General features: G+C 42.5%; 1 protein-coding gene across 1 annotated transcript in view; it reads left to right on the forward strand.

Annotated features, from left to right (window-relative positions):
- Positions 1–25860, forward strand: part of PTPRT (protein tyrosine phosphatase receptor type T) — a 1472724-nt gene that overhangs the window by 567096 nt on the left and 879768 nt on the right. The window contains exon 3 of the mRNA XM_006147596.1: positions 23492–23617. Coding sequence (XP_006147658.1) covers positions 23492–23617 — 126 coding nt within the window. The remainder of the gene's footprint in view (positions 1–23491; positions 23618–25860) is intronic.

A 25860-nucleotide genomic window follows, 5' to 3' on the forward strand; every position in this document is an offset into this window, starting at 1 on the left:
TTTTTATCATCATAATCTTCTTTATATTACATTGGATTACATATAACTTTACATTGTATTACATTGTTTTTTCAAAAGGGAATGCCATGCATGTCAGTCAGTACAGAGACATTAATCTCCCCACTTCAACATTCAATATCTTTTCTGTTTTCCCCAATCATTATTTTTATTATTCTAATTATTTTTATAAAACAGTCAATTGTTATTTCTCGTTTTGCTTGTAAAAATACTTTGCCCATCATGAAATACTTCTCAGACCAATCCAGTTGAGAATACTATACATGTCATCATCAACAGTTAATAACCCCTATCTGTTTCTCACTAACGTCCTGTCTCTCTATTGTTCACTTGCTATCTTTCTCTATCCTCTTCTCTTCACTTACCCCATTCCACACTGTCCTATTCTCATTAAGTACCTTCACTGTGTTTATGTCCTCCGAATTTTTGCTCTCTATTATAGAGTGCGGATAGTCGGTATATATTGAGTGGATACATACAATATCTTTCTTTCATAGCCTGGCTTACTTCACTCAGCAATAGATCCTCCATATCTGACCATTTTCTATCAAATTCCAGGGTCTTGTTATTTTTTATGGCTGAGTAGTATTCCATAGAGTATATATACCACACTTTTCCAATCCATTCATCAGTTTGTGGACATTTAGGTTGGTTCCATGTCTTGGCAATTGTGAATAATGCTGCAATAAACATGGATGTGCAAGCACTTTTCTGACTGAGCGTTCTCCTGTCTTTTGGGTAAATACCCAGAAGTGGGATTGCTGGATCAAATGGTAGTTCTATTTGTAGATCTTTGAGGAACCTCCATATTGTTCTCCACAGTGGTTGAACTAGTTTACATTCCCACCAACAGTGTAGGAGGGTTCCCTTTTCACCACATCCCCGCCAACACTTATCACTTTTTATATTCTTAATCTTTGCCATTCTGACAGGGGTTAGGTGGTATCTCATTGTGGTTTTTATCTGCATTTCCCTTATGATGAGGGATGTCGAGCATTTCCTCATATGCTTTTTGGCTGTTCGTATGTCTTCCTTAGAGAGACTTTTGTTCAGCTCACTTTCCCATCTTTTAATCGGGTTAATCATTTTTTTTCGCATAAGGCACTTGAGTTCCCTATGTATTCTCGTTATCAGTCCCTTGTCTGAGGCATATTTAACAAAAATATTTTCCCATTCTGAGGGTTGTCGGTTCACACTTGTTACTGTGTCCTTTGCTGTGCAGAAACTTCTTAGTCTAATATAGTCCCACTTGTCTATTTTAGGGATTATTGCCTGTGCTTTGGGAGTCTTATTTAAGAAGTCTTTGCCTACTCCAATGTCTCCCAGAGTTTTCCCAGCATTTTCCACAAGTAGTTTTATTGTCTGAGGTCTTAGGTTCAGATCTTTGATCCATTTTGAGTTGACTGTTGTTAATGGTGAAAGATGGGGGTTCAGTTTCATCTTACTGCAGGTGGATACCCAGTTTTTCCAGCACCATTTACTAAAGAGAAATATATATTTTTTAATAATTAACCTTAGCTTACTGTAACTTTTGTTTTTAACTTGAAGGAGACTTTAGAAAATGCTGCTGTTGATGAACAGATATTAATCACTCTACTAGAGGAGACATTGAAGTGTTAATCTCTCTATAAAAACAATATTGCAAAGTTGTCATGAAAAGGGAATCCCAGGGAATGCATCCAGAAATGTAGGAGAAATGTTGTCAGAAGATAATTAATAGAAAGGTTATTTTTCTGGATTGTATAATGTTGGTAGTACTTGGTTATTAAAAATGTGTCATTGTGATTTCTTTTTTTATTTGAAATGAAATCCTCTTTCCTAAGTTTGCATTCTTTTCCTTAAAGGATTCACCCTCAGCATAGTGCTTAAGCTTCATGCTCCATGAAACTCAGCTTGCTCCAGGGTGGGCATTATAATTATGTTTTATGATTTGAAAATTTCATCTGAGAGAGGTTAAATGACTTGTCTAAGGTCACATGGTCATGGCTTGGGCTGAACCGTGAGCCTAAGTCAGAGCCTTCAAGATGCTTTCCAGCTTCCCAGTGGAGCATATTAGGGATGCAAGTTTTTGGTTGTCTCTATCTTACATCCACTAATGGCCAGAGCCTGGAAGACAAAGAGGAGTTTCTGTTACCTGTCCTTTACGGCCTAAGATCGTTCCCACTTTGGGAAGTGTTCATATGCTTGTTGGTGGAACATGGGAACTTCCTTTTCAGCTGGCTTCAGGGTGAATCAACCACAGGAAAAAGTTGTTCAGTCCTCATAGCTGCTTTTTGTTTGGGGCGTTGCTGTTGGTCCTCATCTGAAATTTCATTTTGCCATTTCTCGTTTTTTCACTCTGCCCCCAAGCTGTTACTCTTCCAGTTTTAAGGACTCTTCTGGATGAGAGATGGTCTGAGAGCCTCCAGGGAGAACTAGATGAGAGGGAAAACAACAAACTAGTGAGGACTTAAGATGCTATGGACACAAGGAGGCCAAAGAACCCCCGAGGCAAGCATCTTTCATCTTTTTCATAACTCTTCCAGCCCACAGCTCCTGACATTCCAATCAGCAGATTCTACTGGGTTTTCCAAAATTCGTTCACTTCCTCTTATGCCACACAATTCTCTCAAGGATGGGGTGAGTGGTATAGAAATTCCTGGCATTTTGGGTGGGCCCAAATTGGTTTGCCTCCTCTGAGTCAATGCGAAAAATATGGAGCATTTCAGTGTTTTGATTTCTGTGCTACTTTTGCTTCCTGTGTTCATTTCAGTCAGCATTGTGTTTAGAGGGTTTGACGGATCTACATTTATGCCACCATCTTTCTCACGAATGCTGGTTTTGATACTGCATTTCACATTTTTACTTTCCCTGAGATCCTTTACTAACTCACAGATCTGTCATCTAATCCTATTGTCTCTACAGTTTATCTTAGTTTCTCCTTGTAGTTTTCTCTTGTTCAGCAGAGAGCTAGATCTCTTTGTACCCTGTTGAGAATGCTTAATGCTTTCTCATATATACCTCAGGTTTTTGTACCATATATTATTAGAGATCTTCTCTTAATTTTTTTGTTATGAAAGACCAGCAAATGGCATAATGGTTACATTGCTTGACTCGCATGTAGTGAACTGAGATTCAAGTCTCAGACCTGGTGGCTTAAAACTCATGCCAGGCACATGTGTGTGCATGCCCAAAATACCAAGAGGAGAATGGAGGAGAAGGGATTGCAGTGTGGACATCCCTCCCAGGGGGTGATTTCTCACTTTCTGTCTGTCTTTCTGGCAAGCACATGTGCCCTATAGCAACAATATCTCAAAATTTTTTTGTTATGATTTATTTACTTTTTTTTTTTTTAAGAAAGATTTTTGCTATAGGGTGCATGTGCTTGCCAGAGAAACAAAGACAGGCAGAAAGAGAGAAATCACTCTCTAGCGGGGATGGCCATGCTGCAATCCCTTCTCTTTCATTCTCCTTTCTAGGTTTCGGGCATGCACACATGTACCCTGCATGAGTTTTAAGCCTCTGGGTCTGGACTTGAACCACAGTCAGCCATGTAGGAGTCAAGTAACATAATCATTATGCCATCTCTTGGCCCTCCTTGCTTTTTTATTTTGTTCTGTGAAGTTATTTTCTGAGTAGGGAGAAGATGATAAGGATGGGAGAGCCTTTGGCTCAAATCTGGTCTTACATTAGGAGTCCCCTGACGGGTTTCCTACATGATAGACACTATATTTTAACTTGGAGGTTGACAGTGTGGAAGAAACACATGGTCTACCAAGTAAATTCCAGGCAGATAAGGTTCAATATCTCCCCCCTCCCCCCGCCAGATTACAACAAAAAGTGGTCCGCCATTTGCATTTTAAAATACTTTTCAGTTTCCTCCAGATGCTTGTGATAGTTTCATAGTGAGCTCTTGTTTTCAATTCCATTGCTAGTTTTCACTTTTTTTAGTGGTTTTGTAGGCATTGCATTGAGGTTCTGGGTGAGACTGTCAGAAGCCAGACATTTGAAACAGAAGGTGACTTGACCAAGGTCACACAGCCAGCTGGTTGTAGAGCCAATCTTTAATGCAGGGCTCCTTTCTCCCAGGCAAATCCTCAATCTTCATGACCACCTGCCTCTCTTGTCCTGTCAGGCCCTGAGTTGTTATGTGATTTAGCAAGTGGCAGCTTTGTTAGAAGTTCATTTCTGTTCTGAAGAGTTTTAGCCTGAGGTAGAGTCGCATTGGCAAGGGCTACACTCATAGGATTATCCACACTGGGCCTTTGCAGATTAAAAACAAACAAACAAAAAATGCATAGAGTTGGAATTTGCTGGGTACTTGTTTCAAAGATGAGAAATGTGTTTACACGTCTCAGGCATGAACTCCTAGGCATTGGAGAGGCAGAGATGAGGCAGTTTGGAGGTGCTGGCTCTGTGTTTTGGCTCAGGAATCTTAGTGACTCCCTTGCTATCTCTTGAAATGTTCATCCAGTATTCATCCCCCACACCCAATAACTACGGGAGTGTCTGCTTTTGTGTATGTGTGTATGCATGCACATGTGTACCTCCATCTGGGTAAGATTTACTACCATAGGGAACCAAAGTGCCAACATCTGAGTGGGTGGACAGGCTTACTGATTGAATTGGGTGACCTGCTAGTGCAGCTGTAATTATAGTCACCAAGGCACCGTCCTCATCACTGAGACCTTAGAACAAGGTGAATCCATAAGCCCTTTTGCATCAACTCAATCCTGGCATCCAAGTAATTTAAGTTTTTAGCTTGATTGAGGTCCCTTATGTGTGGTCCTTAAAAACCCTGTATCCTTGTTTAGCAGCCGTAGTATATTCTGGGTGCTGCTGCTCAGCTGGCTGAGGCCACATGGGAGGCTCGGGTTCAATTCCCTGCCCACCTAAAAAGCCAGGCACAGTGGTATGCATCTGTAGTCTCAGCTATTCAGAGGCTGGGACAGGAGGATTGCAACATGGGAAGACTCTACCTAAAACGCATGTACGTGTGCATGTGTGCACTCACTCTTCACCCTACATTTCATGCACATTTAACAGGCCATGGTAGATGAAGCTTAGCTGGCAACCACAGACTGATTTGCCAAAGCTTAACTGCTTTGAGGGGGCTTCCCCCAACCAACTGTACTTATGATAATACTCAGACCTCAATAAATATTTTATCGACACAATTACCAACTTGTGATTTATATAATGCTGGATGCTATTATCAAGTTTAATTGACTATATGGAACCCTTGTCTTTACTTTATGTAATTAAATGTTAATATAATTATATTATTAAAAATTGAGTATATAAACCGGTGCCTGTCAGTAGTCCTAAATGTTTCTTAGGCTCCCATATGCTCAGCACCGTTCAGGAGAAAGATGATAGCCTTCAGGGAAAGAAAACAGCCGGAATCTATAAACAGGGAAAGGGGACTAAATTCTTTACTTGTTGGATTCTCAGTTTCTTCCTCTTTAAATGGGAATTATTAATTTCTGGATCACAGGATAGTTGTTATGATTAAGTCAGATGGTATAGACTGCCCAGCCTGGTGCCTGGCAAATAATAATTGCTCGGTATGGATCCCTGTCCGTGTTCACCTTATGGGTATGCTTACTGAATGCCTGCCACTTTCAAGGCATTATCTAAAGAGCCAAATTGGCTCTTCATTTCTTTCCATATTTTCATTGTCGATCTCCCCCACTAGAATGTGAGCTTCATAAAGAAAGGGTTATAGCTGGTGGTGCCTGCTTTATCCCTGGTGCCTAGGATAATGCCTAGCATACAGCAGAACTCAATATAGCATTATTGAATAAAGTCTAAATATGAGTTGAATCAATTCAGAAAGGATAAAGAGGAGTGAGAATTTCCAAGCCAGAGAAACGTACTAGTGTTTTCACATAGGAGACATTATGATATCATTGAGAAGGTTTGTGTTTCGCGGTCATATTGTAAATAATGCTAATTTCTGGCTCTGCCTTTTCCGTGTTGCATACCCTTGAGAAAGTTACTTAACCTCTCTGAGCTTCAGATTCCAGTTTGGCACAATGGCACGTTGAATCCCAGAAAGCCACTGACAGGGCTGTTCTAAGGGCATGATCAGGTAGTGCTTGTGAAGTAAGAGGTACGTATTTGAAGTTGTAGAGTGGGCACTGAAAGCTGGTTTTCCTGGAGTAGAATTTGAGAAGGCTTTAAGTGACTTAGAAATGTTCTCTCCTGGGGATTCTTTATAAAAGGTTTGTTTATTTATTTTTTCCATGAACATGAGAGGAACGAGAGAGATACAGACAGACACAGCTCTCCTAGTAGGGCCCTGACACCATAATCCACCACTAGCCTCAGCCGGTCCTGGATCATCGGCATGTGCACACCAGGTGTGTTCAAGGAGATCTCTGGACATGAACCTAGGACCTTCCCTTGTGGATCAGCCTTACAGAGCACTGTGCTTTACCACTGAGCTATCATCTGCCCCTTCTTCTGGGGTTTCCTGATGCTTCAGAAGTGACTATTATCATTACCTCTGCTCCTTGCTGGGCCAGGGTGGGAGCACCTGGCTATGGTCTTGCCTGAGGCTCTCTAAGCCAGGTTACTAATGGAGCTGAGGCCCAGAGTGGGATCAAAGGGAGCACCAAGGTCCCACAGGGCGCTCTATGTGGACCATGTGATTCCACATGAGCTTGAACCACTGGGAGAGTAAATTGAGACTCAGAAACTTGTTAAGTAAAGCTTGTCAACTGAGGCTCAGAACCTGTGAACCTCTTTTTTTAAAAATTTTTTCCTTTGATAAAATCATAAGCCACTTACGGGAACCAGCAGTTAGCGTAATGGCTGTGTTGCTGGACTCCCACATAGTTGACTGCGGTTCACGTCCCGGACCCGGTGGCTTAAAACCCACGCCGGGCGTGTGTGCGTGCGTGCCCAGGATCCCGAGAGGAGAATGGAGGAGAAGGGATTGCGGTGTGGCCATCCCCTCTGGGGGGTGATTTCTCGCTTTCTGTCTCTCTGTCTCTGTCTGTCTGGCGAGCGCACGCGCCCTATAGTGAAAAAGCCTCTCAAAAAAAAAAAAAAAAAAGAAAGAAAGAAAGAAAATAAGCCACTTTCATAAGAAGAGGTTTTTAAAAAGCCAGATATTCCTATAGAGGTAGCAACTTTGGGGACTAGCAAAAATAAGCTCCTAGCATCAGTCCTTGTGATTCCCTGCATGCCAAGGGTGGTAGCTATTAGATTTTTTTTTTTTCCTGAGAAATTTTTGCTATAGGGCACACACACACTCACTAGGAAAACAGAGAGAGACAGACAGAAAGAGAGAAATCACCCTTCCCCACCAGGGAGGATGACCATGCTGCAGTCCTTCTCCTCTAGTCTCCTCTCGGGATTTGGGGCATGTACACACACACACACACACACACACACACACACACACACACACACCTGGTATGAGTTTCAAGCTATCAAGTCTGGGGCTTGAACTGCAGGAGACCATGTGGGAGTTCAACACTTTAACCACTGTGTTAGCTGCTGGCCCCACTTTTGGAGCTTTGAAAGCAAGGCTAACCAAACTATTCCCATGATAGTCAGATAAATATTTTAGTCTTTATAGGCTATTGAGTCTCTATCGCCACCCCTCCTCTTTGCCATTGTAGCTGGAAAACAGCCATAGACAGTATGTAAATAAATGTGCCTGGCTATGTTCCAATAAAACTTTATTAAACAGGAAGCAGGCTGGATTTTTAGTTTATAGGTTTTAGTTTGCTGACCTCTGGGTTAAAACATCCTTGTTTGGAGAAAGGTTTTGGTGCTCAAATTTATTGTCCTTTCTTTCCTCAATAGGGTGGGAGAAAGGGTACCCAGAGGAGAAAGCAAGGTATGGCTGGCTCATGGGGGTTTCATGGAAGTGGGTTTCTTATCCAGAACTGTAGCAATGACTGCAGTCAAGCCAGTGTACACTAGCAAATATGATGTGCCAGAAAGAAAATGTGAAGTGGTTCTCTGAACAAGAAAGAGACCCTAGAGCACATAACAGAAGTTTTCACCCAGCCAGTTACGGAATTGTGGCGGTTAAGTTTATGTAATTGAGTATCTTCAGTGTAGAAATGGATTTCTCAGTATGGGCAGAATGTTTCATTTCTTCTTTTAAATATATGCCTATTTGTAAGCTGTGTGTATATTTTCATGTTATTCTGTAATGGGAATGAAAATTGCTGTCTACCAGGCATTACGCTGTTTTATGTTTTATTTAATCCTCACAACAACTTGTGAAGAATGTGCTATTTTTACCCCCACTTCATGGATGAAGAAACTAAGGAGAGCAAACTATGAAGATTGTATCTCCTGTGTTCTATGGGATGAGGGCTGTGGGTGACATAACCTGTTTTGGTCATGGTAGACAGAAGTAGGATATTAGATCATCAGCACTCAAAGACATGGAGATGATGAAGGCAAGTACTGGAGGGGGAGGCAAAGAAATGGCAGATGTTAATACTGGGGACCAGCCAGATAGTCATGTTTTACTGGGAGTGACCACCTGCTCTCCATTACTGGGCTCTGAAGAGATAGCATAGTAAAGACTGCTTATTGGCACATCAGGGGGAGGGGACCTCACACACATCTAGCTGGGTGGGAAGAACCTGGATTTAGCCTCACTGGTTCTGTGAATGCATTTTAATTTGAGCCACCCTGGGCTTTGAGATGGACTTAGCTGCAGTAGAGTTTTAGTTCTACCACCTGTGACCCTTGGAATGTGACCTAACTTGTATGGGTTCCGTGGATTTGCAGGAAAATTTGCTCTTCCCATATAATATCTCTGGTTATTTTCTAGCTATGATATTTGGGTCAAGTTACTTAAGTAGTTCTTGGTTTCATCATGCGTAAGATGTGGACGATGATATTCCTACTTCATGACACTCTTCTGAAGGTTAAGTGAGATAATTTATGGAAATCACTTGGCACAGTGTACAGCCCCCAGTGAACCCTCAATAAATGCTAGCTACTATCATTGCTTCTGCTTTACAGGTGATGAAATGGAGGCTTGGAAATTTTCTCTGATCACCCAAGTTCACAAAGGAAGTGCCAGAACCAAGCTGTGCATCATCATCTGATACCAAAACTTGCACTCCTGACATTTTATCATAGTCCATTCCATTCCTTCTCTCAAGAGGCATTTATTGAGTTTCCCTTAAGCTCTCTGGCATTAAAGTTCTGGGCTCTTCGATCAGTCTTGAGTGAATAAAATGGACACATATTTCCTGCTCTGGAAGATTTAGACTGGCTGTGGGAAGACAGAAAATAAATAAATGAAGGGATGAGTAATTAATTCCAAACGAAGGGATGTGAGCCACAGCCCCATGGAGCATAAGCAAGATGGTATGATAGAGAATAATTGGGAAAAGGAGGAGGCTATTTTCTTCATAGCGTTCCAGTGGTCTTCTCAGAGAAGGTCACATTTGATTTTTGATGTGGAAGTTTTGATGTGGAGCCAGCTGTGTGAAGCGCCAAGGTAAGATGATACAGGCAGAGAGAACTGCAAGTGCAAAGTCCCTGAGGCCGTCAGGAGCTTGGCTTGGGCTTCTGAAGGCTTCAGAGACTGACATAACTCCTGCCAGAAATCAGGATCAGTCTGTCCTTCTGTGTAGAGGAAACCTTTCCTCACATTTCCTGACTGATCTAAAGTTTTCCTGAAATGGGGTCTGACCTGAGGCCAACTCATTCTTTCACTGCTTTCTCAAAATAAAAAAATGAAAGAGAGATCACCATTGTGTGAGAGAAGATGAAAGATGCTACTATTCTGGCATCTGAGTGGGCAGAACTTGGGCCTGGGCCAGGAGAGCTGGGTTTGGTCCCAGCTCTGGACCTCATTGTAGCTTTGCCTTCTTGATGCCTGTTTGTTCACCTGTAAAATTAGGAGCTGGGCCAAACCATCCCTTTTTTCTCTATATTTGAGAGAACAGTGGAATCCTTGCATCTGCTCCCATGCTGGTTTTAATATTTCCTGCTCTGGAAGATTTAGACTGGCTGTGGGAAGACAGAAAATAAATAAATGAAGGGATGAGTAATTAATTCCAAACGAAGGGATGTGAGCCACAGCCCCATGGAGCATAAGCAAGATGGTATGATAGAGAATAATTGGGAAAAGGAGGAGGCTATTTTCTTCATAGCGTTCCAGTGGTCTTCTCAGAGAAGGTCACATTTGATTTTTGATGTGGAAGTTTTGATGTGGAGCCAGCTGTGTGAAGCGCCAAGGTAAGATGATACAGGCAGAGAGAACTGCAAGTGCAAAGTCCCTGAGGCCGTCAGGAGCTTGGCTTGGGCTTCTGAAGGCTTCAGAGACTGACATAACTCCTGCCAGAAATCAGGATCAGTCTGTCCTTCTGTGTAGAGGAAACCTTTCCTCACCTTTCCTGACTGATCTAAAGTTTTCCTGAAATGGGGTCTGACCTGAGGCCAACTCATTCTTTCACTGCTTTCTCAAAATAAAAAAATGAAAGAGAGATCACCATTGTGTGAGAGAAGATGAAAGATGCTACTATTCTGGCATCTGAGTGGGCAGAACTTGGGCCTGGGCCAGGAGAGCTGGGTTTGGTCCCAGCTCTGGACCTCATTGTAGCTTTGCCTTCTTGATGCCTGTTTGTTCACCTGTAAAATTAGGAGCTGGGCCAAACCATCCCTTTTTTCTCTATATTTGAGAGAACAGTGGAATCCTTGCATCTGCTCCCATGCTGGTTTTAATTTTTTTTTTTCTCTTTTCTTTTCTCTTTTCCTTCCCTCCCCTTCCCTTTCTTTTGGAAAACAGACTTCCTGTTTTGGGCAGGGCCACTTTTCAGGCTTCCTGTACTCTCCAGCAGGTTTCTGAATTGAATGATCTTTACCTATTTTTGAGTGAAGGGAACTGTACTTCTTCCCTCCTCTCCCATCCTTTCCTTGGCAGGTTGAAGTGGGTGCTGACCCACCCCTTCATCTCACTGTCCTCCTGGTCACAGTGCATCACAGTGTCTGCTTGAAAACTGGTGCCTGTCAGAGCTGGGCCATGTGAGAAGACAGAAATCTATCACCTAGTGTTTTCCTCTTGCACAAAGTACAAACATGGCAGAGAGAGGCTCATGGCAGACCATGTGGGAAAGCCACCTCAACAGAGGCTCTCATTGCCCAGAGACACCTAGCACTCTTTAGTCCCAGCACGTGTAGTTGGGTACCCTGGAGAAGGGTACAGTCACTGTTAGATAGGATTTCGGAAGTCAGGTGACTTTTGGAGAGGGTTTAACTATTGCTGAGTCTATTAGACATGGAGAAATGCTGGCCTTTGAGGCCATGTAACTTACCCAAGGTCACAGAGCAATTAATGACGGATGCAGCTAGGGTTTACTGCGCTGATCAATAGCTTATCATGATCAACACTGCTGGATCCATACAGGATGTGATGGCTGAACTTAGATACAGGCTTTTATTTATTTTTTAAAGCTTATTTATTCTGAGAAAGAGAGAGAAAGATACAGTACCCCCAGTGAGATCTCAATGCCATGATCCACCCCTTAGCTTCAACCTGCAACTTCCCTATGTGGATCTGCCTTGCAGAGCAGATACCCGACCACCAACTGGCCCTCAGAGACCGCTTCTTTAAAAATACTTTGCTTTGTAAGATTATTGAACACATACCATAGCTACCGTTTCCATTTCTAATTCATAGATTAGGATCAAAAATTAATTTACCAAATGCTTATTTGGCACCTACTATGTGCCTGGCATTGTTCCAAGTCTTTATAAATATTACCTAATCTTTGTAACAATCTTAGGAGATAACTGCTATTATTATCCTAGTTTTACAGATGGAGAAATTGAGACACATAGAGATTAAATAACTTGGCCAAAGTTATACATATAAATACAAAAAAACAAATGGCAGTATTTAGATGCTGGCTCCAGAGCATCTCATTTTAATCCCTGCCTTGTGCTATATTTCACTGGACAAAGAACGTCATCCACCGCCACCCAAGGTGGGCATACTTGAAAGCTGCTAGTCTTGTTGAGCTCTCTAATTTACAGATGGGAGAACTGGGGCTCTGATAGAGGATGAGTGCATCAGATCAGATTCTAGAAACTGCTATTTCTGTTGCCCCTATGCTTTCCTTACTGCGCTGTGCTGCCTTGGAAGTCTGAACACATCTCTGGTCTAGGAAGTACCCAACAGCAGGTTCATTATTCTGTACTGCAATCTCTTGGCTAACTTTTGCTTTGTGCTCTTCTTTCCTGGATTTAATATAAGAGACCGCATTAACCTGAATAGCTGCATGGAGTCTCAGAGAGAACAGATCAGACACCGTTTGCCCCGTCCTTGGGGAATGCCTAAGCCATCAGAGAGACACCGTCTTATTTATAATAAATTCACTGTTCAAAGAGCTTTAAAACATTTTTCTTCTATTAGGAATATTGTTTCTATCTATTGAGTCCATGAGTGTTTGACATTGGATGACTTTATAAAACATTCTACTAATTGGATTTGTTAAAGCAAATAAATCAAACACTAATTGGAACGTGCCCTGCCATTATTTTTGCTTACTGAATTAGATATAATGGTGTGAAGGCCTTCTTATCATATTTGTGCACTTATTTAAACACCCCCCTGGCACACACTTCTGCAAATTCAATTAGATATTCAAAAAAGGAATTCAATTTATGCAAGGCTGGTTTACATTCATTCCGGGGGCAAGACTTGGCTATCCGAGATAGGCTGCTCACGATTAATAAGCCCCACTTAAATATTGCCCTGCCTTCAAAGCATTTGTTGGCACGAGGGTGGAATCTCGATGATTTGGGGGTTGGGGTACTTATCTTTGAAATGTGTATGTCCAGAGACCAGGATTGGCTTCATTGGGTGTGTAAGCTTTAAGGTCACACAGGCCTGGGCACTCACAAAAGCTCATGGTGAGGTTAATGTGCTGTTGTTTTGATTTCTTCCTAATTTTAAACCAAGAGACTGTATTTCAGTTTTATACTGGGTCCCACAAATGTAGGTTGCTGCAGTTTTCTCATCTGGCTGAGAGGAAATATTTGACTGGTGACTTGACTCTGCCCTTGACCTACTGCTAAGTATGCCGTCTCTTCTAGCACTGGCTTTCTTGTCTGTAAAGTGGGAGTACTACTTCATACTCCAGTGTAGTTGAGGTGCTTGCTTGCTTGCTTACTTATTATTTTTAGATTTTTGCTATAGGGTGCATGCTAGAGAGAGATAGAAACAGAAAAAGGGAAAATGAGAAATCACCCTCTGGACAGGATGGCTATGCTGCAATCCCTTTTCTTCCATTCTCCTCTGGAATTTTGGGCATGCACACACATGTGCCTGGTGTGATTAGCTGCCAGGACTCTAATCACAGTTGGCCATGTGGGGAGTCCAGTACCTTACCCACCACACTATTTGCTGGTCCTGTGAAGTGCTCATTTAAATCTAGAGAGCTATAATTCTTCACTCCATCCTTTAGTCTAAGGGCCAAGAGTATAGCATTAAAAACAAACAAACAAACAAACAAAAAAACAATGGTAGGGGACCTGCAAGTGGCATGGTAGTTAAGGGTGCTGGACTCCCACATGGCAAACTGTGGTTTGAGTCCCGGACCTGGCAGCTTTCTCTCCCCTCCCCCCTCTTGTCAAAGGCTGGGCTTCTCTGTAGGAAGAGATTTGAAACCTGAGGAAGCTGCTGGAAGAACTGTGTGACAAGTATTGTGGTTGGCATCTAGCAGCTGAGAGTGGTTCCTAGAATGACAACCAGCAAGACAACAGGGACCTCAGTCCTATAACCACAAGGAACTGAATTCTGTACAAAACCACATGAGCTCAGGACCAGCAGATGGTGTAAAGGATATGTAACTGGACTCCTATGGAGTCAACTGTGGTTCAAGTCCTGGACCCAGTGGCTTAAAATCATGCCAGGCGCATATGCTTATGTGCCCCCAAGATCCTGAGAGGATAATGGAGAAGGGATTATGGCATGGCTATCCCCCCCGGGAGGGGATTTTTTGCTCTCTGTCAGTCTTGCAAAAATCTCTCTTTAAAAACAAAACAAAACAGGGAACCAGCAGTTAGAGTAATGGCTATGTTGCTGGACTCCCATGTAGTCGACCGCGGTTCGCATCCTAGACCCGGTGGCTTAAAACTCACGCCAGGCACGTGTGTGTGCGTGCCCAAGATCCTGAGAAGGAGAATGGAGGAGAAGGGATTGCGACGTGACCATGCCCCCAGGGGGTGATTTCTCGCTTTCTGTCTCTATGTCTCTCTCTGTCTGGCGAGCGCATGCGCCCTATAGTGAAAACCTCTCCAAAACAAAACAAAACAAAACAAAAAGTACATGAGTTCAAAAGAGGACCCCAAGATCCAGAAAAGAATGTAGCTCAGCTGACACCTTGATTCAAGCCTGTGAGATCTTAAGGAGAGAACTTGCTCAACAGTGCTTTATAGAAACTGTGATATAAAAAATAGATGGTGTTTTAAAAGCTGCTGAATGTGTGGTGATATGTTATGTAGCAATAGAAGACCAATATATCATGTTATGGACTGAATTGTATAACCCCGAAATTCCTGTGTGGAATCCTAATCCACAACACCCTAATCCACAACATGACGTGTTTAATGAGAGGGCCCACTAAAAGGTTAAATGAGGCTACGGCATGGGGCCTTGTTACACAGGAGTAGGAGGAGAATGGGTGTACCTTCTGTCTTCATGTCTGCACTCCAGTCTCTCAGATCTGGTTGGAATTCGTGTCTGCTCAATAGCTTCCTGTCTCCATTGCCTTGACCTTGCATCATGATTGCCTGGCTCCTCCATCCCTATTCAGATCCTGCTCCAGGTTTAATCCTGAGTCCTTGTAGCTCCTCTTGCAGCTATTGTTCTGCACCTGTTCCTAATACTGTCATTTTCCCTGTAATGGCTTCTTGACCTGTCTATGGTCTTTTCCTACTCTTCTTCCTTACCTGGTGGCCTGATGACTTCTCTTTAGTTCGTACTTCAACTTCCATTGTCTTCCTGGATTTAGAGTCTCTACCTTTGCAAGATCAGGGTAAATGCTCTTCAAAGGTCGAGCCTGAGATCTAAATCTTTACCCAACTGCAAGGCCTCCCCTGACTTCACCACAATCCCAAGAGAAAAGTAGAAGATTGATAAGAGTTTCCTCTGTGGACCCCAGCTTGGCTCCTCTACATGAATGGAGTTCCTTTGCAGAAGTATTCAGCTACGCAGTGCACAGTCAAGGTCAAGCACCTGCTACGGGTTAGACTCTGGGTAGAGGTCAGTGTGGCCTGTTCCTGTTCTCTTGGAACCTTGGAATGTGGAGCTGAAGGAACACAGTCCTGTGGTCTCAGTTGCCACACCCTAGAGCTTCAGTACTGGAGATACCCTCCAGACTCCAGGAGGATGGATATTGAGTAGGCTGCTAGGACTTTCAGTTCCAGCTACACATGCTGGGGAAGGAGTGCTTCTGTGTGTTGCCATCCATGGCAAATCACTTGGTTTTGGCCATGTTTATCAAAATCATAACCTCTGCCTCCCATGCAGAGGAACTGAAGGCACATTCCCACTTTTCTTCTTTTCTTTGTTTCTTTTTTGATCTTCAGCCTAGTTTTCTTTCTTCCCTTAGCTGCACTGCTGGATATTAAAGGCATAACTTTCTATTCTAGAAGCAGCAGGGTGAGATTCAGAGTCTGTGAAGACACAGAGTCTGCAGAGATGAGCAGAGTTGGAGCAATGGAAAGTGTCTGGGCTGTGGCACCACACAGCCTAGGGCTGTTGTCTGGGCTCTGCTGCTCCATGGAGGTGAATTTACTTCTCTGAACCCATGATACTGCACCTATAAAATAGGCACAGACAACATGGGAGGGGGCCTGCAGTGAGGGTTCAAGATGATATAAGCAAGGCCTGCACCCATTCAGCTCTCAATAAAACGAGGTGTTACTGTTACTGCATGTGCTATCATCTGTCCCCAGCTGGGCAAGTCCCTTAGAATCTCTCTTGACAAGTTTCCATCTATGAAATGGATACTTCTCTCTTAGAGCAGGAGTTGATGAACTATAGCCTCTGAGCAAACTCTAGCCTGCCACCTGTTTATGTAAATAAAGTTTTATTGGAATGCAGCCACTCCCACTTGTTTGTGCATTATCTATGGCTGCTTTTGTGCAAGTGGCAGAGCTGATAAGTTGGGATATAAACCGGGTGTCTGGAGAGCTGAAACCATCTACTGTCTGGTTCATTTCTGAAGAGGTTTGCTGTCCCCTGTCTTGGAGCATGGTGGTGTTGGGGATATGTACATTCTTACACATTCAGATATACATATACACACACCTACACAACTCAAATGTAGTGCTTGGCACATCGCAGAAGCCAGCAAATCTTCAGTTTCTCTTCTGAGCTTAATTCTGTTCAAGAATACACAGGATCATATCTTAGAAATGCAGAGGCAGACATATTTATATTTTTATTGAATTCTATTCCTCTCTCATTTTCAAAAGAAGAGCTCATGTTTTTAAAAAAATTCTGATTGGCACTATAAACTTTATTTATGCTTTAATGTATCCTAAAGTATGTATCCTGCACTATTTTTACTTCCCTTACAGATGCTGATATGCTATACATTACCAAACCCAAATGGATTTTCAAAATCCAATTTCCTTGCTACAGTTTTCCATTTCTCTGTTGACTTTTTATGTTTTTTCACATCAGAGCATCTGGGGCCATTGCCATGGTGGGACCTCAACCTGCCCAGGGAAATGGTTCCTTTGTTCGTATATAGAGTCCTTGACTAGTGGCTGTACTTTTCTATAATCCCTCAGTTATGTGGTCTTCACCAAACTAGGTTGTGTCCTCTAGGGTCTGAGCCCAGTTCCTGGGGAGGGAATAGACTGATGAGGTTTTGTTTTCCCTAGAAATGGTTGTGGTAATGTTGACTTCAGTTAAGAGGAGCCCCTGCTCTTCAAACCTGAATGGGGTGTGTGTCTAAATGAGTCACTTCTAGGATTCTCTACGACCATAGCTCTCCCCCAAGTAGGCTGCCACAGACACCTGCAGCAATAACTGGGCTTTTGCTGTCATTGCTGCAGGTGTCATGGCCCCTAGAAATTGCACCAGGACAGACAGATGTAATTTTTGTCTGTTGATGATAACGTGTATGATAATATCTTTAGCTGGTTCATGTACAGTGTATTTATGCTGGGAAAATTCATTTTACAAGCTGTTGTGATGTAGCCATTGAATGTATAAAAGAAAAAAAGGAGGGGGGGAGAGAAAAATAAAAAGAAAGAGCAGTGAGGCTCAGACCATGGGTTTGAATATTTCATGCTATGGATCCAGGGGAAGGTTGGCTTTCCTTTCTTCTTCTCTCCTTGCTACTGTTTTGGCAGGCAGCTCTGCATCTGTGACTCCTACGAGTTCCCGGTTTTTTATATTTGTTGTTGTTTGTTTTAAGTTTATTGATTGATTTCTTCTGTGAGAGAGACAGAGAAGCATGACACCCCCCCACACACCCACACACAAGGTCTTCATTGCTACAATCCACCTCCAGTCTCAGTCAGCCTGATTATGGGCACACATACATCCTGCCTACTCAGGGAGGTCCAAGGTCAGGTTGTGAACCTAGCACCTTTGTTATGTGGCTCCAGTTGTGCTACAGCTATGCCTGGTGTGGCCCCCAGTTCTTTTTGAGCCTCTGGAATTTATAACTTTGTTATATCAAGAAGTTGCTTCCTTGTGATCATCTCGTCCAGCCCCCTGGCTTTGCATACTAGATCATGAAGCCTCTGAAACTGGGAAGGGATGTGAACTAGAAAGGTTGTACCAGCTGGCAATGCGCATGTGGTCAGGGTGTGCAGTCTCGAGCTCATAGCCCTCTGTTTCTCAATCTGGTGGTTGAAAAGAGGAAGAGGCAGGGGGGATTGCTTTTAAAAAATGCTTGTTAAGTATATTTCAATACCGAATAATTTTAAGAACTTAATCTCTGAGTCAAGACAAACCAGCAGAGAGCAGATGTCTAGACTGCATCATATTAGGCCCCACGGAGCTGTTTTCCTGAATTGTATGTTTGGATGATGTTATCAATTTACATTGAGAATGATGATGAGAAACAGTGTCATGAAACGGGCTGTACACCCCTGTGTGAATGCAGCTTCAGATATGGGATATGGGATTTTGTTATTTATGCCTGCAGAGAAGTTCTTGTTGATCTAAGTATCAGGAAAGGTTGACATTTTCCTGAGCAATTTAGCTTTTATTGCATGAATACAGTGTCCAGTATCTGACCAGTTCTTTCTCTTTCTATTGAGTGTTGAAAACTCAGAGCCAAATACGTAACCTCCTTGGAGCACACAAACGTGTGGGGAATTGCAGCAGGCGTTTGCAACTCCCTCCTCTGTCCTGTGTTTCTTTCTTTTTCTGTTCTCAATTTGATTTTTCATCCTCATGCTGTATTTCCAGCTTCTATGTCAATCAGGTTGCTGTGCCTAGTGACCAGGTAGATGACATCTCTTGAATGTGATCTGTATTCTCAGTCTACACAAAGCACAGAGGGTCACTTACATTTACCTGCCACATTTCTTGCTTTGCTGGGAGCCCAGGAACGCTACAGAAAAGTAATGAACTATGTGTGCTTCTGGGATTGAGTCATGCATGTGTGCTAAAGTGCAGGACAAGGACCTGCTTCTAGACACTCTTCTGTAGGAGGGACATCGAAGTCCCTAAATGGGATGGCAACTTCTGGCAGAGTGCTATAGAACTGACAGGTCAGAATATCCTTGAGAATTAGTGACTCAGAACAGAGCATGAGTCTGCTTTTTACTCCACTCTGAACAAACTCCTCTGTGGGGTAAAGGAAGGACTATGGTTCAGAAATAAAAACTGGGTTCCAGGGGTCGCAGGCCTGCTGCTGTGGGAAAAGCATTTGCTCTCTGGCTGTGGATTGAAGTGACCACCAATGCTCTGTAGATGGGGACAGCATGGTAGTCTAAGGAGTGGCTCTGAAAAAGAGGTGGATCTCTAGTCCGTATAGGGCCAAGACCTGCCAGCAGTCAGCTAAGGAGCAGCTGAACAGTCTGCCCATGATTGGGTCAGGTGAGGGCTGGACAGCTGGTTCAGATGACCTTGCCTGGAATCTGTAACCTGGGGGTGCCCAGAGTCATAACTGTAAGCCCTCCTAAATCTTGTCTAGAAAAAGGCAGAACATTTGTTTAATTAAACCATTAACTAAAATTAATGAATAGAGTCGATTTTCAGTACATCTGTATGAAAGCAGTTTTTGCATCGCACTTTCAGTGTACATATGTTTGTATGCTTGCCTTTCCTTCTACTCTGCAAACTTTTTGAGGGTCAGAATCCTATCAGCTGGTTCAGTGTCTCTGCACAGAGTCCATATATAATAAAAGAAAGCCTTTAAATGTTTCTAGAATAAGCAGGGAATGGATTCAAATGGAGACACAACCCTTTTGGAAACCCTTTATTTTTCTGATCCCTTCTTATTACCTTACAAGTTAGAGACTTTGTCCTTGATTTTGGGGAATAATTCTCTGTGATCTATTAGAAAGAGCATGGAGTCTGCCATGGATTTAATGCTGACTCCAAAACTTGCCTTCTGTTTGGCCGAAGAAGGTCATTTAGCCCCTTGATACATCACTTATATTTAAAGAAGAGATAAAATGTATCTCACACAGTTTTGAGGATTAAATAAAAGCTAATGAACTAGCATACATAATCAGTATATAGTGTATTGCCTGGTACAGAGCAAATGTTCTGGAAGGCAGCCTTATTTATTTATTTCAAAGCCATTATTTTGAGGTATGACATACTTCTTATATTAGTCAGTATGTGCATCATTCTGCTGTGGTAAGAATTAAATCCAAAGATCTCAATGGCATATGGCAATCAAAGTTTATATTTTGTTCCTGAAAGTTAAATGCTGCTATTACTGGCCAGGACACTCTGGGTGGCTCTCCTCCAATATGTATCTTAGGGATCTAGACTTCTGTCTTCCTTGAATGCCACCATGTTCAGACACAGTTTTGAAGGGCCTCACAGCAGAGGAAAATGAGAAAGATTGCTTGTAAGAGATTATTTTTATGGGATCAAGCTGCAAATCGTGGATATCACGTTGTTATATATTTCCAGGATTTGGTATGTGGTTTTCCTACATGCAAGGTGGCCTGGAAACACAGTGTTCTTGTGTGCATTGAGGAAAAAAAAAAGGAATTTTTTTTTATACCATATACCATACCAAGACAAAAGTACTGTCTTGGCCATGCTTTCCTTCTTCTGTTTTCTTCTCTAGCTCTGGAGGCTGATCTCAGGTTAGATTTCTCAGTCATCTCTTCCCAGGAACACTTGGGATGCTGCAGGCTCCCCTCACTTATCAATTCCAGCATGACAGGATCTGTTGTCAGTGGCATTGACCTGATTCATTTGTCTCCCATGGGCTGGGCTCCTATGAAGTGATGGCAGTGTGGAGAAAGAAGGTTGGCTGTCTTAGAGCAACTAAAACTGCTGCTGTTGCTGTTTTTTGTTTTGTTTTGTTTGCTTACCTTTTAATTTAAATGAAATTAAATGTTGTGTTTTCATATCCAAAGCATTCACCCTGGTGTTCTAGCTAGAGAAGATTTATAGAAGTGACTTTTGGAAGATTGAAATGTATCAGTCAATATGGGGAAGGAGAAGGAACTTTCTAGATAGAGGTGGTAGTTATGAGGTTTGGAAGAGCAGATTAACTAATACTGGAGCATTGTTACTTCAGAATTCTTTGGTCTATGTCATACATCCCATTAGCATTTAATTAACAGTTTGCAGCCATTCTGAAGATTTCCTTCTAATGAGAGCTGGGTGAATGTCTGCCTCCCACCTTGCCTTTTGAAGTGTATCTGGGTCCTTCTTCAGTGTATCTGCAATGATGTTTTCCTATCATCTCCTGATCTTTCCTCTCATGTCTTGTGACTTCTGTCATTACTGTTGACCCTTGCCAACCCACACTAGTCATTTGCCTGCCTTCCCTCAGTTCTCCAAAACACCAGCAACATGTGTTCATTGTGTGCTGCTGACTTTCACTGAGGGTATGAGTGGAGAAGAGGGCTATTGCAGTACAGGGCAGGCCACTGTCTCCAGTTCCTGATCAGAAAGCTTCCCTGGCCACTCTGTTTTAGTAGTACTCTCCCCTACTCCCAACTTCAACCTTCATAGCACATACTAAAATGTGTAATTATTTATTAGCTTACTTGTATACTGTCAATATGCCTTCATTAAATTGTGATAGCATGGCTTTTCTTTTATTGAAGCTTATTCACTTTAGAGAGAAACAGAGAAAGAGAAAAAGAGAGAGAGAGGGAGAAATATATTTTTGATAGTCTTACAATATTGGGGGTCTTCTGTCTCAGGCTCAAATGCATGCCACCATGCTTGGATTATTTGGATTGAGTCAGAAATGGAATTTAAGGCTTGTAGTTCTAGAGACTGAGAAGTCCAAGATCAAAGCACCAGCAGATTCAGTTTCTTTTGAGGACCCATTCCTCAAAAATGGAGCCTTCTGCATGTCCTTGCATGGCAGAATAAGTAAGAGGGTTCCCTCAAGCCTCTTTTATTAGGACAATAATACCATTCATATAGGCAGAGTCTTCATGATGTAATCATCTATCAAAAGCTCTACTTCTTAGTACTGTTGCACTGTGGATTAAGTTTCATTAAATCAATTTCAGGGGGTCACAAACATTATGACCACAGCAAGAGCTTAAGGCTAGCTCTTCTAGCCTTCCATTCATAGCAAAAAAGGAAGGCGGAGAAAGCTTTAACATCACAGGTTTGCTTCAGTTGTGTTTTGACCATAGTCTGTATCAGATCTGTTGGCAGGATTTCATCACCACTATCCAGAGAAAACCTCATGTCTGGGTTTAGAGAAGGGATTTGGTCTTCTGTCACCAATGGAGACAATGGAAATGTTCCAGGAGACTGCAGACACAGGCAGGGCCAGTGTGAGATGGTTCCTATATGTTGGGCAAACCTGAGTTTGGACATGACCTTAAGTTGCTATAATCAAACATCATAACTGAATAGCTTACAAACAACATAAATCTGTCTCTTACTGTTTTGGAGACTGGGAAGTAGAAGCTCACAGTGCCTGAAGATTTGGTGTCTGGTAAGGGCCCACTTTCTGGTTTATAAAGGGTACCTTCTTGCTGTGTTCTTAAGTGACAAAAGGGGTGAACTAGCTCTCCTAAGGTTACTAATCCAAATCAAGCAGTCTCTGCCCTTATGACCTAAACACTTCTCAAAGCCACTACCTTCTACTACCATTATGTTGGATGTTAAGATTTCAATATGAATTGGGGAGGGCACAAACATTCAGTGAATAGCAGACCTGGTTCTATGTGTGATAGAGGGGGTGGTAATGGAATGAGTTCTCTAAGCAACAAGGAAAGAAGAAGAAAAGACACTGTACAGGATGATCTGGGGTGTGAAACGCGGAGACCAGCACTGATGTAGAGCTCAGTCTCGGTCCTGCTTCCTTGCCTCTGCGTCACTTGTAGGCTTACCCTGAAATGCCATTCTTTTTCCTGCTCTCTACCTGTGGAGATGCTCCCATCCTGCAAAGCCTGTTCAGTTTTTCTCCTCTCTCCCCCCTTTTTCCTCTAGGATATAGTGGGCTCCTATTTCTCTTGACAGACCAGCATTTCCTAATTGGAATCTCCATTCTATACAGTTCATCCTTATCAATGTCACTCTGAGGGGGCTTATAGCCGATAGCATATGCTCAGTAAATCCCTGACAAAATTAAATGGACATAACTTATTATCAAATGGTGTTTGAACTTTGAAGCTAAAGGGAAAAAGGTTTAAACACTGTCAACATTGACTTTATTATCTTCCAGGTGCATGACTGTCTAATTACTCAAAAATTCAATCCCTACTCCCTGAAAAATGCTTTTTCAGACTGCTTTTACAGAAAGAGAGGTGGGTGAGAACCTATTCTGTGCCAATGACTATTCATACGTTATTTCACGTAATCCTCATGATATTTCTGTAAGGTGGTTAGTTCTTCCATGTTACAGGTGAGGAAACTGAGACACACAGGTGGTAAGTATCTGATGGAGCTGACCTAGCTTTGCAAAGCTGAGCTGTGGGTTTGTTCTGTCAAACTCCAAAGCCAGTGCTCTTTCTGCTGCCTTACAGCAGCTCTTCATGTTGCAGGAAGCAATTATGGAGGCATGCCTTGGCATTCATTTTTCCTGCTTAGAATGAGACGTTGCTGTTTACTTTCTCAGGCAGGAAGATTGAGATCAATGTAACTAGCCTTATTAACTTTTTTAAATAGGGGGGCCTGTAGACTCCCGTGTCTTTCCTGAGAGCACCAAAGCAAATATAAAAATCCAATTTGCTTTGCCTTGTTTTTAAAAGTCTTCTCCAGAGTTTAAAATTCAAAGCTGTAAATGAAGAGCCGATGAGACAAGGGTAACGAACCAAGCCTCAGACACGGGAATGTATTTACCCATATCTCTTTTGTCTGCAGGCGGATGTTCCTTTGATGAGCACTACAGCAACTGTGGTTATAGCGTGGCCCTGGGAACCAATGGGTTCACCTGGGAGCAGATTAACACATGGGAAAAACCAATGCTGGACCCTGCGGTGCCCACAGGTATGTGACCTATCATGTTTGAGGCTGTGTTGGATGTGGATAGCTTTTACGATGACTCATGGAGAAGAACCTTCTGATTGAGTTGTCTGAGAGGACAATAGGTAAATATGTTCAGTAATGAGTATCCTATCCTCAAAGATATTCAACCCAAGGCTGAGTAAATTCTTCAGGTTCAGGATGTGGGAGGAGTCCTCTGTTACCTGGACTCAGGGATCTTGAGAACTGCTTTTAGCTTTAGGATTCTTTTTTTTTTTTTTTCCTTTCTTTTCTCTTCCTTCCTTCCTTCCTTTCTTTTCTTCTTCTTCTTTTTTTTTGGGGGGGGGGAGATTTTTGCTATAGTGTGTGTGTGCTTGCCAGAGAGACAGAGACAAAAAATAAGAAATCACCTCCTGGGGGAGATGGCCTTGCCACAATCCCTTCTCCTCCACTCTCCTCTTAGGATTTTGGACATGCACACACATGCACCCAGCATGAGTTTTAAGTCAATTGGTACAGGACCTGAACCACAGTCAACAATGTGGGAGTCCAGCAATGTAACCATTATGCCATCTGCTTGTCCCTTAGCTTTAGGATTCTAAGCTTTAGCTCTAAGTTGGGAGCCTGATGATAGTAGGATTTGAGAAGGAGAAAGAGGTGCTGAAGAATTCAAGGTCACTTCTTTCCTTCCATGCCACACAGACACAAGCTGTATATATGTAGGGGGATACATATATACAAATACACATATACACTGTCACAATACCACTCCTAAAGGTAATATCATAGCATCCTAAATACAAAGCTTATTCTTCACCAAAGATACTGAAGACCTCATGTAAATGCTCGATAGATACCTGCATGAGGCAGACTCATAAGAGATACACCTGATATATTTCACAAGCACCTGGAGGAGGCATATTCAGGAAGAACACATTTAGAGTGGGGTATACCCGGGCAAGTTGAATCTATCTCCACCCCTCTCCCCCAAGATGTTTTGCTTTAGGGTATGTGCGCTCACAAGAGGCACAGAGAATGACAGAGTGACAGAAAGCAAGAAATCGCCACAATCCCTTCTCCTTCATTCTCCTCTTGGGATTTTGGGCATGCACACACACATACCCAGCATGAGGTATAAGCCACTGGGTCCGGGACTTGAACTGCAGTAGATTATGTGGAAGTATAGCAACGTAACCATTATGCCCTCTGCTGGTTCCACAAGGTGAATCTTAAGGAGAGTAATTTGGTAATATAAGCCAGGAAGAGTGTCAACTCAAGCAAAGATGACCCCTCTAGATAATATAATCTCTGATACAGTTTTAAAGATAATTGGTTGTTGGACAAGGAAGGCTATTCTCTATGTCTTCTCCCTGACCAAAGGTTTCCTTTGGCCCATACACAGTCTAGCTTTTCACACCCCACTGGTCCCCAACTCCCAGTATTCTTTCTCAGTCTCCTCCATCAGCTCACTCTGGCCATCAAACATTGGAGCTCTTTAGACTTGCTCTGTACTCTTTCTAAAGATGGCCTCAAACACTCCCATGGCTTTAGGTATTATCTGTACACTGGTGATTACCTATAGCCTGGACATCTCTCTCTCCCGGGAAAGGAGTTTTCTAGGATGCTTCTAAGCTACAGGCAGAGAAGAGACTGAGAGGTATCCAGGTGAGAGTGTGATCTCATTGACTTTGAATTTATCTCCAAAGCAGAAGGCCGCTGGATGGCTCTATATAGTTCTTGCTAAGGATATAGTATGTAGAAACTTCTCCTGAGTGTTGATACAAGCCTTAGGTGTAGTAAAGTTGTGCTGTGGTACAATATTGAGCATTTGAGATACAGTAGGGTCTTACTAACAGAGCCATCAACAGCTGCACAGTCTCATTAGGAAGGAAACATGGGACAACCTCCTTACCTGTTGCCATCATGATTTTTAATAATTCTGGCTTTACTCTTAAGAATGACCTGATTTAGATGATAGCATTTCTCATCCCATTAGGAACCCCAAGAGTTTAAGACACCTGTACTCAAACATATCACATCAGTCCTCTTCTATATAGCTAGCTTTGATACTGGCCAAATCTAGATCTTATAGTGTATGTATGTATGTGTAGGCATGTGTGTATGTACATGCACACATATGCTCTTTCAGTTCATTGTTAGCCCACCTGAATCCTATAGGGTCTTGTAGACCCTCATAACTCAAAATCTCCCAAACTGAGCTCTTAGTTCACCCTTTCTCCCTTACCTGACCACTCATCTTCCAGTAT

Source organism: Tupaia chinensis, unplaced genomic scaffold (assembly GCF_000334495.1).
Source record: "Tupaia chinensis unplaced genomic scaffold, TupChi_1.0 Scaffold000216_1, whole genome shotgun sequence".
Taxonomy (NCBI): Eukaryota; Metazoa; Chordata; class Mammalia; order Scandentia; family Tupaiidae; genus Tupaia; species Tupaia belangeri.